This window comes from Nerophis ophidion, linkage group LG22 (assembly GCF_033978795.1).
Source record: "Nerophis ophidion isolate RoL-2023_Sa linkage group LG22, RoL_Noph_v1.0, whole genome shotgun sequence".
Taxonomy (NCBI): Eukaryota; Metazoa; Chordata; class Actinopteri; order Syngnathiformes; family Syngnathidae; genus Nerophis; species Nerophis ophidion.
The window spans coordinates 28,457,105-28,475,973 of NC_084632.1; the positions used below are offsets into that span (position 1 = coordinate 28,457,105).

The 18,869-nt window shown below is 38.8% G+C and overlaps 1 protein-coding gene across 2 annotated transcripts in view; it reads left to right on the plus strand.

Annotated features, from left to right (window-relative positions):
- LOC133540752 (collagen alpha-1(XXIV) chain) overlaps window positions 1-18,664 on the plus strand; it is a 286,309-nt gene extending 267,645 nt beyond the window's left edge. Inside the window, exons 50-60 of one of the 2 annotated variants that reach the window (XM_061883645.1) lie at window positions 2,159-2,212; window positions 2,284-2,346; window positions 3,421-3,474; window positions 3,604-3,639; window positions 6,433-6,468; window positions 8,632-8,658; window positions 9,875-9,940; window positions 11,683-11,851; window positions 11,986-12,095; window positions 12,237-12,461; window positions 17,487-18,664. In XM_061883645.1, the coding sequence (XP_061739629.1) occupies window positions 2,159-2,212; window positions 2,284-2,346; window positions 3,421-3,474; window positions 3,604-3,639; window positions 6,433-6,468; window positions 8,632-8,658; window positions 9,875-9,940; window positions 11,683-11,851; window positions 11,986-12,095; window positions 12,237-12,461; window positions 17,487-17,633 (987 nt within the window). In that variant the 3' untranslated portion in view covers window positions 17,634-18,664. Of the gene's footprint in view, window positions 1-2,158; window positions 2,213-2,283; window positions 2,347-3,420; window positions 3,489-3,603; window positions 3,640-6,432; window positions 6,469-8,631; window positions 8,659-9,874; window positions 9,941-11,682; window positions 11,852-11,985; window positions 12,096-12,236; window positions 12,462-17,486 lie in introns of those variants that run through there. The other variant, XR_009803719.1, reaches the window with a different exon arrangement.
- The last annotated feature ends 205 nt before the right edge of the window (window positions 18,665-18,869 follow it).

Sequence of the window (18,869 nt, forward strand, 5' to 3'; positions counted from 1 at the left end):
AGTTGTCTGCTTGGGGAGAAAAAAAAAGTTTGCTCAGGTCCAGTTTATACAGTCAAAATAAACGTTGAGAATAGACGTGAGATAAAGTTCTCGTTTTCCTGCAACCCTCTTGTGAAAGGGCCACAATTATATCGATATAAATAACCAGTATTATCTCAAGGTACAAACCTGAATCTTTATGGACGTCGATGGTTTTCTTTGCAGTGATATAGTTCGATTTCCAATTCAAATCTTCGCTCTTCGTCTTGCTTGCTGGATTGGAAAGTACTTGAGCACGCATGCGCACAAGCTTGGCTGTGATACGCTAGGTGGTGTGTGTGGTGCAGCACGCTGCCATCAAGCGGCGGTTTCGTTGAAAACTGTCGCAAATGGCCGATGCGCGCAGAATGGTTGGCAAGTTGAATTGTACACGTTGAAACGACGTTGAAACGACGTTGAAACGACGTTGAAATGACGATGTCCCCCAATGAGGAAAACAAACCAGATTTGCAACATATGGTGTGGTGGGGTCAGTTGGTTGTGATTTGGTCGGGATATGGTTGAGTGACGTCGCGACGTAATTTCAACGTCACCTCGACGTTGAACTAAGGACGGGTGCCCACTGGAATGGGTCAAATGCAGAGGAAAAATTTCCCCACACCTAGTGTGTGTGTGACAATCATTGGTACTTTAACTTTAACTTTAACTTTGGCGGTCTACTCCCTGTATGACCAGTGTCAAAGATTATTCCACATTGCCGGCAGTAATTTCGACTTTGTCAGGGCAGCCCGTTGTCACCAATTTTGTTCATAACTTTAACGGGCGGAATTTTTCGATGCAGTCAGGGCATTGAGGGCATTGGGTTTCACGGCTGTGGGATTTTTTGCGAATAATCTTCACCTCCAAGTCTGAGTCAATGGTTTCATGAGATCCTGTCCCAAGTAAACCATTTTAAGTACATCTTCACGAGTGAGGGAAGAATGCATCATGAGATCGACAGGCCTTCTGCAGCAATGCGGACTCTGTATTGGTCCGTCATGGTGAACAGGGAGCTGAGCCGGAAGGCAAGGCTTTCAGTTCACCGGTGGATCTACGTTCCCACCCTCACCTATGGTCATGAGCTAGATAGAGGGAAAGATGAATACAGCAACGTAATGTACTGCAAAAAGGAATGGGCAAAGAATAATGGGTAAAACTGCCCGTAGATAGGTGTGCTGAGTTTGTAGCATCATATTAAAAAAATGTGCGTCTGTAATTGCTGCCAAAGTTGCATGAACAAAGTATTCAGCAAAGGCTGAGAATACTTATATGTGATGTTGTATTGTATTTTAATAAATTAGCACAAAATGTATGACTGTATTCCTTTTTGGAATAAGACTGTAACATAACATGTGGTGAAAGTGAAACGCTGTGAATACTTACCAAATGCACTGTCTAAGGTCATATTTTAATACCTAACTAAATATAGCTTTTGGGGGCTCAGATTGCAGTCAGCTCCAGAATGCATGTGATGGACACTTTTCTAGCCAAAATGAAGTCGAAGAATTGTCTGCAAAGTCTTTGGATGGAAACATTTTGCTTGGTAAGGCCAAGTTATGTAAGATCCTCACACTCCAGAGACCCCAAAAAAGGTGCTTTACTTATGTAACTCTTCAAGAAAATAACATTCAATCCTTTCAGCTTTACCCTCCCTCCCCTCCTATCTCCATTTATGTTAATGAAACGGAGAACACAATTCAGCCCTTGGGGTCAGATCGTTTTACACTATTTAGTGAATAGAGTTGCTTAGCCAAAGTTGTTGGCCCAAAAGTGGATCTGTCTAGAGGATGTGAATGACTGGCTGTATAAACATCAGGGCTGCCACCATGGACGACAGACAGACCTCAGACCGATTTGGGTGCAGACACTTGAACCCTATCACAGTGTGTGTCTTAGATGTAGTGTGTGACTATGGGCTGGGGCTACTGTTGATCCAGACATTGTGCATGTCCCCTAGTTCTTTTGAAATGCAGCAGGGTTGTGTAAAGGCCAACGTATTGCATTTCTATTTGGTTGGTAATGGCCTCGCAAAAAAAAAAGAAGAAAACATGACACCAACACACATATCTGCACACTCCTTTGAACTTTGTCTTGTAATTAAATGAACAAAACACCTTGTTGATGATCATGTGTTTTCCAGGGGCAGCCAGGCAATCTAGGAATGGCTGGTTTGCAAGGCTTTCCAGGTCCAAAGGTAAAAAAAAAAAAATAGTGCACCAACTGTATGCTGAATTATCAAAAACTAAACTATTGTTCTTTCCTTAGGGTCCAAATGGAGACATAGGACTGATAGGTTTAATCGGCCCTAAGGGCCCAATGGGAACTATGGTATGTTCATGCTGTAGTTATCGATAATCAATCAATCAATCAATCAATGTTTATTTATACAGCCCTAAATCACCAGTGTCTCAAAGGGCTGCACAAACCAAAACGACATCCTCGGTAGAGCCCACATAAGGGCAAGGAAAACTCACTCCAGTGGGACGTCGGTGACAGTGACGATGATGACTATGAAAAACCATGGAGAGGACCGCATATATGGGCAACCCCCCCATTCCTAGGGGACTGAAAGCAATGGATGTCGAGCGGGTCTAACATGATACTGTGAAAGTTCAATCCATAGTGGATCCAACTAGTCCAGTCAGATAAACCCTCTGAAGTATGGTAATTTTCGGACAATAGAGCGCACCTGAATGGACATCAGCCGCCCAAGTTTTGGACATAGTGTAATTTATACAGATATTGGTCGCATATTAGCCACTGGTGTACACATTGAAGCATGAAGTATTTACACTGGTACTTGTGTTCATTCACAAATTTAACAAAAGACAGTTCCTGTAATTCTGCACTCTGGGGCAGTTGGTTTTATCATTTTCGGTGTCGAAGTTGAGATCAGTTGGAGTTGCTTCAGGCGGCGGTTTCTCTGCCTCGTTTTTGCTTTCACTTCCTTATCAAGGCGGATAGCCTCTGGACTTGTTCACTCTTCTTCAATGTGTGGCGGTCCAGCCTTACAGGTCCAAATGGTTGTGGTCGATTTATGTTCAATGCTGCCGCTGTTTCCTTTTTTAATGGTCGGATCAATCGTCTTCGGCTGGGGGTTGTCACTTCATGATAAGCGTGTTCAATTTATTGTGGACAATTTCTTTAGTCCACCGCGACATTTTGGTCAATTTCTGGGTCTGGTGTGACGAGGCTAAAGTTATTTGCAGGACAGGATGCTTGGAATCCGAAAAATTCATGAATTAGTTGCAGAATTGCACAAAGCAGAGGGTTCAAAGCGTAGCAGCTTGTAGTCTGGAAATTAAACTAATCAGAAAAAGTGTAAGATTCCCTTCAACAGTCTCCGTAACTGTCATTGTACAAAAAAACTCAAGTCACATTCAATATTATTGTTTGTTTCAGGGATTTGCCGGACCAGTAGGACCTGAAGGAAAAATGGGACCAATGGGAAAACCTGTAGGTTTCTGTGTGTGAGTGTATGCGTGTGCAATTAAATTGTCTATTTTCATTAAAACAAGGGGCGATGAAAATAGGAATATAAAATACAAAAACATTAGTCAAAATGTTTATTTTTTATTTCTGCAGGGGCCACGAGGTCCAAGGGGGAGCAGTGGTGAAATGGTAAGATCGAATTCCAAACTGTAATCACAAATTAAAAGAATCCAAAACTTATAAACCAGGGGTCACCAACCTTTTTGAAACCCAGAGCTACTTCTTAGGTACTGATTAATGCGAAGGGCTACCAGTTTAATACACACTTAAATAAATTGCCAGAAATAGCCAGTTTGCTCAATTTACCTTTAATATATATATATATATATATATATATATATATATACATTGGTAATTCTGTCTGTCATTCCGTCGTACATTTTTTTCCTTTTACGGAAGGTTTTTTGTAGAGAATAAATGATGAAAAAAACACTTAATTGAACGGTTTAAAAGAGGAAAAAAATAGAAAATTAAGATTAGTTCATCCTTAATTTCGACTCTTTAGAATTTAAAATTCAACCGAAAAAAAGAAGAGAAAAACTAGCTATTTCGAATCTTTTTGAAAAAATTAAAAAAATAATTTATGGAACATCATTAGTAATTTTTCCTGATTAAGAGTCATTTTAGAATTTTGATGACATGTTTTAAATAGGTTAAAATCCAATCTGCATTTTGTTAGAATATATAAAAAATTGGACCTAGCTATATTTCTAACAAAGACAAATCATTATTTCTTCTAGATTTTCCAGAAAAAACATTTTAAAAGAAATTCCAAAGACTTTGAAATACAATTTAAATTTGATTCTAAAGATTTCCTAGATTTGCCAGAATATTTTTTTTTTTTATTTTAATCATAATAAGTTTGTAGAAATATTTCACAAATATTCTTTGTCGAAAAAACAGAAGCTAAAATGAAGAATTTAATCAAAATGTATTTATTATTCTTTACAATAAAAAAAAAATTGAACATTGATTTAAATTGTCAGGAAAAAAGAGGAAGGAATTTAAAAGGTAAAAAGGTATATGTGTTTAAAAATCCTAAAATCATTTTTAAGGTTGTATTTTTTTCTCTAAAATTGTCTTTCTGAAAGTTATAAGAAGTAAAGTAAAAAAATAAATGAATTTATATAAACAAGCGAAGACCAAGTCTTTAAAATATTTTCTTGGATTTTCAAATTCTATTTGAGTTTTGTCACTCTTAGAATTAAAAATGTCGAGCAAAGCGAGACCAGCTTGCTGGTAAATAAATACAATTCAAAAAATAGACGCAGCTCACTGGTAAGTGCTGCTATTTGAGCTATTTTTAGAACAGGCTTGCGGACGACTCATCTGGTACTTACGGGCGACCTGGTGCCCGCGGGCACCGTGTTGGTGACCCCTGTTATAAACTATAAAGATTTTTTTTACGATACACTTGTGTTTAATATATATCAAGATTAGGCTATGGCGTCCGACTTAATAGATACAGATTCTTCACTGCAAACTCATTCTTAAAGTGGTTTATGGCTATAAGTAATACTATGCATGGGAAAAACGGTACTTTATTACTCTACTGAAGGGATATTCAATTAAATGGTTTTGAGGGCAACATTTCCAGAAAGCTAAGGACCGTGGGACAGGACTTCACACTTCACCATTAATTTTATTTTGTCCATTTCTGGAGAACCGGCGTCCTCTACCATAGGTTTGATTTTGGCCGATTTAGTTTGCCAGAATTACAGGAGAGCTCTGGTGTTTTTAGGGCCTTTTTGCACAAAAGCTAGTCAAAGATCATTTCTATGACAGCACTCTAGTGTTTTCAAGAATCTGTTACTAAAATGTTAGTCTCACATAAGTTTTTTGAACTGAACTCGCGGGCCACAAGTTTAATATCCCAAATCCAACCTTGAGGAACACTAGTTGTACAGCTAAAAAATTGAACACATGACTACTGACTGCATCCGAAGTATACAAGCTACAGCAACACATTTGGGGAAAAAAGGTAATAACTTAGAGTGGTGCCTTGAAGAATGCTTTAGTTTCTGTAAATCACAAGTGTTCTATGTTTGCTAGCAAAATTAAAATGTCAATGCAAGGATTTGTCAATGTGTTAACAATGGTCCAAGTTCCTCTATACAACAGGAACACTATTGTGTTTTTAGGAATTTGCTGGTTTTGAAATGAACTGGTACGGCTCCACTGTATTTAAAAATAAATAAAAGCAAGCTTGGTTTGAGTGGCAGCTTGAGTAAAATTCATATTATCCCTGCGATATGCTTGTGTCTGCTGGCACTCGTTGTGTGGCCTTGCTGTACTCTCAAACAGCCTTGCGTAATCATTCTCAAGGAAATGCCGTGTCAAATTGTTAGAATGACAAACCGCAGCATTTTCTTCACATTCACTTTTATGCCAGCTCATAATATGTAATGTAAACTTAGAATATGGCCTTCAGAATTATTCATCATTTCCCAACACTGCCAAGTCCTTCTATTTATTTTCTGTTAGCCCAAATTGATTACTTCTACAAGTAAGGGCACTGCTTCAAAAGATGTATACTGTCTTTGTAGTTTCATACTTGTGCTTGAATGGCGTTTATTAAAAAAAAAACATTTGTGAAATTGTATTTTATGTCAACAGGGTTGCATAATATGACATGTCTTGCTCAGTCAGCTCTTCTATTTATACACAGGCTACAGGCAAAAGATAAAAAAACACTTCCAAATGATGTCTCAAAAATGAAAACTCAAGCACCAATATGGACATAGACGGAGACATGTTAGAATTCCACTCACAATTATACTTCTTTGCAAAATTATAGAGACTTTTGCAAGTGTGGAGATACAGTTTGGCCATACAGTACAGCTTTATGCTTGCACTCTTTCACATTCATCAAAATAATGATGATGATTTTGAACATTTTCACACCAAAATGTTATTTTTCAGGGGCCCCAAGGACCACATGGACGTCCAGGACCCAGAGTAAGTTGCAGCAAAATGTCATTTAAATTGCATTCTTTATCATTGAAACATATTAGTCTCCTCTATTTGGCACTGAAATCAGGGTTCAGAACATTTAGTGAGATTTTAGAATGTATTGGTAAACCAAATATTTATTGATAATTTAGCCGATCCTTCATACCTAATTTACACATATTGGGAATTTGATATGAGTCTAAAAAGTGTCTTCAAGACTAAGAGAGGAAATAGAGTACTTATTTGGAAAGTGAGCACAAGGAGAAGACAATGGATTTGTTTAGAGGTGAGTGTGCAGGTGCAGGAGGGCTTTGTTTCATTCTTAGCATTGGGTCATAAACCAGACTTGAGTCAATGCAAGCAAGCTTGAACTAATGTTGGAACCATCTTCCCAATCTCAACCTTTTTGATCTGAAATTTGGCTTCTGCTGTACAGGGTTGCGACAGTGAATCACTTACATGATTGTTTGGCCTACTTTTGCGCTTCATGATGCACGGGTTCCACCTAGATCAGGGGTCACCAACCTTTTTCAAACCAAGAGCTACTTCTTGGGTGCTGATTAATGCGAAGGGCTACCAGTTTGATACACACTTAAATAAATTGCCATAAATAGCCAATTTGCTCAATATACCTTTATCTCTATGTTATTATTAATAATTAATTATATTTATCTTTGTGGAAACACTGATCCTCTTAATGATTTCTCACAATAAATATATATTTTTGATGACATGTTTTAAATAGGTTAAAATCCAATCTGCACTTACTTTGTTAGAATATATAACAAATTGGACCAAGCTATATTTCTAACAAAGACAAATCATATTTTCTTCTAGATTTTCCAGAACAACAATGTTAAAAGAAATTCCAAAGACTTTGAAATAAGATTTAAATTTGATTCTACAGATTTTCTAGATTTGCCAGAAAAAAAAATTGATCTTTAATCATAATAAGTTTGAAGAAATATTTCACAAATATTCGTCGAAAAAACAAAAGCTCAAATGAAGAATTAAATTTAAAAGTATTTATTATTCTTTACAATAAAAAAAATAAATTTACTTGAAAATGTATTTAAATTGTCAGGAAAGAAGAGGAAGGAATTTAAAAGGTAAAAAGGTATGTGTTTAAAAATCCTAAAATCATTTTTAAGGTTGTATTTTTTTCTCTTAAATTGTTTTTCTGAAAGTTATAAGAAGCAAAGTATAAAAATAAAAAGAATGTATTTAAACAAATGAGGGTTGGGGGGGGGGAGGCAGAGCAGAGAAGCGGCAGATCAACTCCTCTAAAAAGGGCTCTATTTCATAACTACAATATATAAACACATTTTAGGGCGGTACTTGAATGCTTCTACTGAGGACGCCATATTTGCCAACCTTGAGACCTCCGAACTCATTCGGAAGGTGGGGGCGTGTTGAGATGGTAGCGGGGGGTGTATATTGTTGCATCCCGGACGAGTTAGTGCTGCAAGATTTTTGGGGTATTTGTTCCGTTGTGTTTATGTTGTGTCACGGTCCGGATGTTCTCCCGAAATGTGTTTGTCATTCTTGTTTGGTGTGGGTTCACAGTGTTGCGCATATTTGTAACAATGTTAAAGTTGTTTATACGGGCGCCCTCAGTGGGACCTGTATGGCTGTTGATCAAGTACGCCTTACACTCACTTGTGTGTGTGTTAACGCCACATATATTATGTGGCTGAGCTGGCACGCTGTTTGTATGGAGGAAAAGCGAACGTGACGACAGGTTGTGGAAGACGTTATAGGCACGCCCCCAGTAGTGTTGTCCGGTCGGAAATTGGGAGAAATTCAGGAGAATGGATGCCCTGAGAGATTTTCGGGCGGGGCACTGAAATTTGGGAGTCTCCCGTGAAAATCATTAGGGTTGGCAAGTATGGAGGAAGAAGCATCTCTAAATATTGCTGGTAAGGCATTCCAGAGTACTGGACATTGTCCAGCCCACCAACAAGAACAACATGACACAGACAAAGAGCACATTCAGCATTTATGTTCAAGTTTCTCAAGGATACCATTGTATGACAGTATTTTAGTCACATTCATATTGAAGATCACTCCATGAAAAGGCTCCTGTTACTTCAGAGTCTAATGATACAGAGTAAACTATCTATTCGTGTAGCGCCTTTTTTAATGTGTACTTTTTTTTTCCATTCATAGGGTCCCCCTGGTGCTCCAGGTCCTACTGTAAGTAAGAACATGTTTTTTTGTCTAAAGTTGCATACATTTTTCAACAAGATTATGCAATATTGATGGGAGATTCAGACCACTGTCTCAAAGTTTTCCCATTGTCCTTCCCCTTTTTGAAAATATGTTGGCCATTTCTTATTAGAATGAGTATTAAAATTGGTTGTTTTCTAGATACCGACCAAATTCCCTCAGTACTACTGGATACCAGTTCACGTAAAATCAAATGTTAATCTATTGTGATACCTTCGTTGCACATAACATGAGTTCCCATTGGAGACTCGGTACCAGCTACAGCCCTTGGCGGGTAAACAAGCGTATTTATATCCGACTCAACCGGACTGCGTCTAGGTAATGTTCCAGCAGTTGGTGCGTAATAAGTATAAACACTTTATAGCGATCAACAAAAGACAAGACTGGCACAATCAACTTAAAGGCAAACACCACTTCCTGACTATGGAGATAAATGCATACTTGCAAATGAGACTCAGAAGTAGAAGAAAACAAGATATATTGGACAGCACAGTTATTATCAGATCAGTATTGAATGTTAAATGTTTTGAACAAACAAATGATTAATTATTACAACATGAACACAAGCAAAAGTACCAAAATTGGCTATTTAATAGATATACATGTACAGTATAGCATCGATCAATTAATTCCATTGTTTTTTTGACAGTTAATATCAAACTGTCAGCTTTCACAATCCCCTTGCAAGCATACACAAAGAGTAATCTTTTCATGGACTTCGATGACATTCACAAGAGTTATTTTATTATTATTATTATTTATCTTCATGTTATATTTTTTTATTATCTTCATGTTATTTCTTTTTACACAGCCAAAAAAAAGGCAAGATGGAAATGTCTGCCTCATTAATGAGCCCGCTTTCATTTCATACTTAAGCACTTGTGCCTCGCTTACTGATTAGTTGGACAAGAGAGCGCAAATATTTTTTCCACACTTCTAATAAACCAGGAAAAACATCAAACATAATTGTTTTGTCTCCACACAGTATGTGATAACTGTTGGAATGTTTTATTTACCCCTCCGCAGGGAAAGAATGTGACAGCTTATTGATACAAGACTTTACTCTCATATTAAAATCCTTTTTTTCCAATTGTAGCTATAGTAGAAGTATATGTTTTTCTTTAACCCAGGGGCAAAGGTTATTTTTGTTCAATAAAAATAAATGTTTATTTTGTCCCCACAGAGGCAGCTATATGAGGATTCAGCATTCTACAGCCTGTCTGACTCTAATGGTTCCCCCGGGAAAGAGGTGAAGTATTGAATTAATTTCAATAAAGGAAGTTTGAATGCATAACAGACAGATGAATAGTGAAATACATTTATTACTACAAACCCCGTTTCCATATGAGTTGGGAAATTGTGTTGGATGTAAATATAAATGGAATACAATGATTTGCAAATCATTTTCAACCCATATTCAGTTGAATATGCTACAAAGACAACATATTTGATGTTCAAACTGATAAACATTTTTTTTTTTTTGAAAATAATCATTAACTTTAGAATTTGACGCCAGCAACATGTGACAAAGAAGTTGGGAAAGGTGGCAATACATACTGATAAAGTTGAGGAATGCTCATCAAACACTTATTTGGAACATCCCACAGGTGTGCAGGCTAATTGGGAACAGGTGGGTGCCATGATTGGCTATAAAAACAGCTTCCCAAAAAATGCTCAGTTTTTCACAAGAAAGGATGGGGCGAGGTACACCCCTTTGTCCACAACTGCGTGAGCAAATCGTCAAACAGTTTAAGAACAACATTTGTCAAAGTGCAATTGCAAGACATATAGGGATTTCAACATCTATGGTCCATAATATCATCAAAAGGTTTAGAAAATCTGGAGAAATCACTCCACGTAAGCGGCATGGCCGGAAACCAACATTGAATGACCGTACCTTCGATCCCTCAGACAGCACTGTATCAAAAACCGACATCAATCTCTATAAGATATCACCATATGGGCTTGGGAACACTTCGGAAAACCACTGTCACTAAATGCTGTTTGTCGCTACATCTGTAAGTGCAAGTTAAAGCTCTACTATGCAAATTCAAAAGCCATTTATCAACAACATCCAGAAAGGTCGCCGGCTTGTCTGGTCCTGAGATAATCTAAGACGGACTGATGCAAAGTGGAAAAGTGTTTTGTGATCTGACGAGTCCCCATTTCAAATTGTTTTTGGAAATATTCGACATTGTGTCATCCGGACCAAAGGGGAAGCGAACCATCCAGACTGTTATCGACGCAAAGTTCAAAAGCCAGCCTCTGTGATGGTATGGGGGTGCATTAGTGCCCAAGGCATGGGTAACTTACACATCTGTGAAGGCACCATTAATGCTGAAAGGTACATACAGGTTTTGGAACAACATATGCTGCCATATAAGCGCCGTCTTTTTCATGGACGCCCCTGCTTATTTAGGCAAGACAATGCCAAGCCACATTCAGCACGTGTTACAACAGCGTGGCGTCGTAAAAAAAGAGGGCAGGTACTTTCCCTGGCCCGCCTGCAGTCCAGACCTGTCTCCCATCGAAAATGTGTGGCGCATTACGAATCGTAAAATATGACAGCGGAGACCCCGGACTGTTGAACGACTGAAGCTCTACATAAAACAAGATGGGGGAAAGAATTCCACTTTCAAAGCTTCAACAATGAGTTTCCTCAGTCCCCAAACGTTTATTGAGTGTTGTTAAAAGAAAAGGTGATGTAACACAGTGGTGAACATGCCCTTTCTCAACTACTTAGGCACATGAAATTCTAAGTTAATTATTATTTGCAAAAAAAAAAAATACAGCTTATGAGTTTGACCGTCAAATATCTTGTCTTTGTAGTGCATTCAATTGAATATGGGTTGAAAAGGATTTGCAAATAATTGTATTCCGTTTATATTTACATTTTACACAATTTCCCAACTCATATGGAAATGGGGTTTGTACATGCGTCAGTTTGGTGCTGATTGTGTTTATCAAGATATTTCTCTAATTTCTGACCAGAATTTCCAGAACACTGACGTTAGCCTCCCAGACCCAAGTTTCGAGATCTTTAAGACGTTGAATTACATGAGCAGTGTGATCGAAAGCATTAAAAAGCCCCACGGAACAAGAGAGAACCCTTCTCGTGTCTGTAAAGACTTGATGGATTGTCATCACAAGCTAAAAGATGGTGAGGGCAGCCTGACAGATGAGAGTCGATGATTAAAAATGTATTATTATAAATTAACACTAAAGTCATTTCTTATTATAATGTTTAACTTTGCCCTAAGTCACTCTTCTCATCTTGTTCCCGCTGTCTTTAAGGATGGTTCTGGATTGATCCAAACCTTGGATGCACTTCAGATGCTTTCCAGGCTTTTTGCAACTTTACTGCAGGGGGTCAGACTTGTTTACATCCCCTGGCTCCCAATAAGGTAATACAATATATAGTTATCAAATCTTAAGATGCGTAATGCAACAAAACAAGCATTCACCATGATGCTAATAGCAGTCTTAGTTTTGATACTGAAGCAGTTGATGACAGATTGATGGAACCTCTGTTTTTGTCCCTGCAGATGGTGTTTGGTGTAGGGAAAGTCCAAATGAAGTTTCTCCATTTACTGAGTACTGAGGCCAGCCATAGCATCACACTCCATTGCCTAACAGATCCTTCCAACAGCACCGCAGATGGCTTCGTCTCTCCCGGCCACACACATAATCGTCGGTTTCAAGGCTGGAACAATCAAACGTTCGAGACCGACACGCTACTTGAACCACACATGCTACAAGACGAGTGTGAGGTAGGACTGCAGCATTGTCCTGTTTTTTTTTTCCAGACTCGGTCATATTTAACACTGGTAGAGTCGGTCTGATGTTCCTACGGGTGCGTGACAATTCCCAATACTCTTGCCTCTTTTGACCTTGAGTTCCTGCAATGATGATTCTGCAAAATGTATGAGCCTGCCTTGTTATTTTCTCAGTGAAGCTGTCTTTAAAGAACCCATAGCGTCCAGATGACCACATTTTTTTTTCTTTATGTACAAACCCCGTTTCCCTATGAGTTGGGAAATGGTGTTAGATGTAAATATAAACGGAATACAATGATTTGCAAATAATTTTCAACCCATATTCAGTTCAATATGCTACAAAGACAACATATTTGAAGTTCAAACTGACAAACATTTTTTTTTTTGCAAATAATCATTAACTTTAGAATTTGATGCCAGCAACACGTGACAGAGAAGTTGGGAAAGGTGGCAATAAATACTGATAAAGTTGAGGAATGCTCATCAAACACTTATTCGGAACATCCCAAAGGTGTGCAGGCTAATTGGGAACAGTTGGGTGCCATGATTGGCTATAAATGCAGCTTCCATGAAATGCTAAGTAATTCACAAACAAGGATGGGGTGAGGGTCGCCATTTTGTAAGCAAATTGTTGAACAGTTTTAGAACACATTTCTCAACGAGTTATTGCAAGAAATTTAGGGATTTTATCATCTACAGTCCGTAAAATCATCAAAAAATTCAGAGAATCTAGAGAAATCACTGCACATCAGCGATGCTATTATAGACTTTTGATCCCTCAGGCGGTACTGCATCAAAAACCGACATCAGTGTGTAAAGGATATCACCACATGGGCTCAGGAACACTTGATAAAACCACTGTCAGTAACTACAGTTGGTCGCTACATCTGTAAGTGCAAGTTAAAACTCTACTATGGAAGGCCAAACCCATTTATCAACAATATCCTGAAACGCCGCCGGCTTGGCTGGGCCCGAGCTCACCTAAGATGGACTGATGCAAAGTGGAAAGGTGTTCTGTGGTCTGACGAGTCCACATTTCAAATTATATTTGGTAACAGAGGACGTGGTGTCCTCCAGAACAAAGATGAAAATAACCATTCGGGTTGTTATAGGCACAGAGTTCAAAAAACAGCATCTGTGATGGTATGGTGGTGTATTAGTGCCCAATGCATGGGTAACTTACACATCTGTGAAGGCACCATTAATGCTGAAAAGTCCATACCGGTTTTGGAGCAACATATGTTGTCATCCAAGCAACGTTATCATGGACGCCCCTGCTTATTTTAGCAAGACAAGTGTTACAACAGCGTGGCTTCGTAAAAAAAAGAGTGCGGGTACTTTCTTGGCCCACCTGCAGTCCAGACCTGTTCCCATTAAAAATGTGTGGTGCATTATGAAGCGTAAAATACGACAGGGAAGACCCCGGACTGTTGAACGACTGAAGCTCTACATAAAACAAGAATGGGAAAGAATTCCATTTTCAAAGCTTCAACAATTAGTTTCCTCAGTTCCCAAATGCTTATTGAGTGTTGTTAAAAGAAAAGGTGATGTAACACAGTGGTGAACATGTCCTTTCCCAACTACTTTGGCATGTGTTGCAGCGATTAAATTCTAAGTTAATTATTATTTGCAAAAAAAAAATAAAGTTTATGAAACTGAACATCAAATATCTTGTCGTTGTAGTGCATTCAATTGAATATGGGTTGAAAAGGATTTGCAAATCATTGTATTCCGTTTATATTTACATCTAACACAATTTCCCAACTCATATGGAAACGGGGTTTGTATTTTTTGCTCCTGAAAATGAGTCGGGCCACCATTTCCCGAATCATCAGTTTGTTTTTCAATTATTGTTGGATTACCAAATGTACTTGGAAGGCCCCCTTTCCTTCGGCACACTCCATATGCTGTCCACTCTTGGCGTGACGTCATCAAGAGAACTAGAGCCCATATCCTTGCATAGACAGTGTGGATGAAGACATACAGTATAAAACTTGCATTCTACTCACTTAATTGCATGTTTTTGTCGCCGTGGTCCATGATTAATACAAAACTGAGGTGGTTAACATTATAAGCAAAAAGGAAATATAAAATAATCGCCATTTCAGGACTTCCTCGCTCTTCCATCTCATCTTCCATAGACAGTATACCGTGGTTCCTTGTTATCTTTCAACATTTCTTCAATCGTGAGGAAAAAAACATCAGATTTTTTTCAAGATGGCACCGCTGTAGTTGCAAAGCTGTTTAATTTAGATAAAATCTGCTTTTGTGGGACAGGACGTCATGCACTTTTTTAAAAAAAATTCTGTTTTCAAGGCGGATCGCATTTTAAATTTTGAAACATCCCAATGGGCGGCGATTGACATGAAGTCAACTTGTCGAAGGTTTTTCATCTTGTTGAGATAAATGGATGAAGACATGCCGATTCTAGAGGTCCAAAATTAAAGAATACTACAAAGGCATAAGCCAGGCCGCTATACATGTATGGGTATATTGGGGCCTTTGTCAAATATCTGCTGTTACGGCATACTTGCCAAGCTTGAGACCTCCGAATTCAGGAGACGGGGGTTGTGGGAGCGGTGGGTGTATATTTTAGCCTGTAACAGTTAGGGATGCAAGGGATTCTGGGAATTTGTTCTGTTGCGCCTATGTTGCCGCGGGAGATTTTCGGGAGGGGGCACTGAAATTCAGGAGTCTCCTGGAAAAATCGGGAGGGTTGGCAAGTATGTGTTACGGGGACCGGGAAAGCAAGTGATTTTTTGTATGACACGCTCGCCAGGCATGATGTAACTTTGATAAGTTACATCAAGTTGCCTTTATCAAGGCAACTTTATCAAACTTTGCCTTGATAAAGTTGATAAAGTTGTTTATCAAGGCAAAACTGTGGTCTGTGTTACTGGTAACAGTCTATTTTTAATGGCTGGACCAAGTTTATTTGCCTCTGCTCCCCTGGAAGGACATATTAAACTTTTTGTGGTTGGCTTTATTACAACTTCCCTTATTACGTGATTATGTGCGGATTTGCGAGGTCTCGTAAAAGCCTGCGCTATTTTGCTACACAATTTAGTCGCATCAGAACGGCGGTGGGGTTTGCCAGGTGGTGGTGCCCTACCATGGTGACGCTGTGACGCCGTTTCGGATCGCTTAGAAATCCAAGGTCATTCTGCTCACGTTAAGTAGATCAGCTTTGCGTGTGCTTTCAGGTTTGCACGTGTTTTAATACACGCAAACCTCAAGGAACTCAGGCCCTCTATTTCCAACATGAGTCACAGGAATAATTTGAAGTAAATGGTAAATGGGTTGTACTTGTATAACGCTTTTCTACCCCTTTTTAAGGAGCCCAAAGCGCTCTGACAGTATTTCCACATTCGCCCATTCACACACACATTCACACACTGATGGCGGTAGCTGCCATGCAAGGCGCTCACCAGGACCCATCAGGAGCAAGGGTGAAGTATCTTGCCCAAGGATACAACGGACGTGACTAGGATGGTAGAAGGTGGGGATTGAACCAGTAACCCTCAGATTTCTGGCACAGCCACTCTACCAACTTCGCCACGCAATCAAAGTTTATTTATATAGCCCTTAATCACAAGTGTCTCAAAGGGCTGCACAAGCCACAACGAAATCCTCGACTCAGATCCGACATCAGGGCAAGAAAAAACTCAACCCAATGGGATACAATTAGAAACCTGTGGGGACTTAAATGCTTCTACTGATTGACTACTGCCGTATTTTTCGGACTATAAGTCGCAGTTTTTTTCATAGTTTGGAGGGGGGTGGGTCTTATACTCAGGAGCGACTTATGTGTGAAATTATTAACGCAATGATGTATAACAGGGGTAGGGAACCTATGGCTTGCGGGGCTGATGTGGCTCTTTTGATGACTGCATCTGGCTCTCGGATAAATCTGAGCTGTCATTGCTTAACATGATAAGTAATGAATAATTCCACTTGTAATAAATGTTAAAAATAATGTTCAAAATATAAAACATTCTCATGCATTTTTAGTCCATCCATCCGTTTACTACCGCACCTGTTCAAGAAGTTGCGTTAAGAAGTTATTTATTTATTATTGGTTAGTGTGGGGCTTGTCCTCCTGGGGGTTCTTCAGACCACCAAGCACCGACATGAGAGCCCGTTTCAGGGTTACACTATTGTTTTATTTTTCAATAAGTCTCTCAGTTGCTTTCCAGCAATTGTATTTTTCTCTTTCGTTCTCGCTCGCGCTCTGGCTCCCATCTCTCCTCCTGACTGCTGCTTATAACAGAGCGACAGGTGATTAGATAACAACGCTCATGTGGGCCATCTATGCAGCTCTCGCTGATTTCGAGGCCGGTCCTGGCACACCCCAGTTCGCTGCAGGCCCGCGGGCTACGCCCCCTCCACAGTTAGCTTCAGAATAACAATGTTATTACAAAGAATAAGAGACCTATTATACTCTAGAAATGTTGGTCTTACTTAAAAATGCACACGTTTCGTTGTGTTCAGCGTTAGAAAAAATATTATATGGCTTTTACGGAAATACATTTTAAAATATTTGGCTTTTTGGCTCTCTCAGCCAAAAAGGGTCCCGACCCCTGCTGTATAATATCAAATAATATTATTTAGCCGATTCACGTAAGAGACTAGACGTATAAGATTTCATGAGATTTAGCGATGAGTGACAGATTGTTTGGTAAAGGTATAACATGTTCTATATGTTATAGTTATTTGAATGACTCTTACCATAATATGTTACGTTAACATACCAGGCACCTTCTCAGTTGGTTATTTATGCGTCATATAACGTACACTTATTCAGCCTGTTGTTCACTATTCTTTATTTATTTTAAATTGCCTTTCAAATGTCTATTCTTGGTGTTGGGTTTTATCAAATAAATTTCCCCCAAAAATGCGACTTATACTCCGGTGCGACTTTTATATGTTTTTTTCCTTCTTTATTATGCATTTTCGGCAGGTGCGACTTATACTCCGAAAAATACGGTATTTGTTAATAATTCCACTATTGTGTTGCAGATCCAAGATGGCAGCTGGCACCAGTCCCGTTTCTTCTTCCATACTCAGGAGACTCACCAACTACCTATCGTAGACCTGGTGGAACCCACAACACCACGTCCCAATGTTCAGCAACATATAGAAGTTGGTCCTGTCTGCTTTTTTTGAAGTAACTGCCATCATTCTCGGCCTTTTTTACACAGTTGGCTGGATCCCTCCTGAATGTCTTCCATCCAAGGAAAAAAACTGTACTCATCTCGTATGAAATATGGTTATGCTTGTTTCAATATTAGCCGAATGGTGCTAAAACTGGCTGTATATATGGACCCATATTGCCCTCAAATCGCAGTGTTGGGCCTCACTCTGCAGCAGTCAATCAAAGTCCACTAAAACACACCGCGCCTCCCCTCCACACACGCTCAGACCCTACGTAAAGGAGTGTCTATGATGGGAGCACTGTATAACTCCAAGTATATATGAGTGCAATAGCATGTGGATGTTGTTGAAATGATTTCCAGGCCGAGGCTTGATGGATTTTGTTTTCATGAAATGTTGTCTTTGGTCCTGTTCATCTTCACAGATGGTGCTCTACCTCTACCTTGCTTTCTGAAATAATTGCTTCTAGGTTAGTCTTTGTTTCCTTTGTGTCGTATGTACCGGTTACATCAAGGTTTATTATGTTGTATAAGTACTTATGTTGATTTGGTCACTTTTAATTTATGAACCGTTATTTAGTGTGCTACATATTTTGTAGCTTTAGCTTACATGTGGTAGGTTCTTCTGGGGAATCTTGTCATTGGTGCTGCAACAACGAATGAGTCAGTGGTAGTTTTTCTTTTTTTTCTTTTTTTTGCGTTTCCTGTGTATATATTGCCAGCATACTGTATGTTTATTTATATCCTTTTTGGTTTTTAACATTACTGTACAACAGTAAATAATACTCTCAGAGAACTACTTGTTCAACCACACTTATAGAAGTATTTATGTTTTGGTGGTGTTTTTTCTGTCACACTCCAGTTTGATCAGAGGTAGCTGCAGTCAACTGGCAGCTAAAGCCAGAATTCTATAAAACACAGTCGTCATATCCTTAAGTTATATTACTTTAAGCAAAGTATGATTATATAAATTGTCTGGATAAAAGAAATGGATGCATCTGTATAAATAATAAATATGATGACAAATAAATTGAACATTTACCACTGGTTGTGTTTTCTTAAGGTATTATCACCTGTATGACTTATTTTGATTGGAAAAGAATAAGTGCAGGCACGCATTTCACAAAAAACAGCAAAAATAAGAGTGAAATACGCCAAAACAAATCATTCTAGTTATTGTTTACAAAAAACTCCCTTCTTGTCTCTCATGGACACACAACTGTTGCTGACTTTGGACTAACAACCGCAC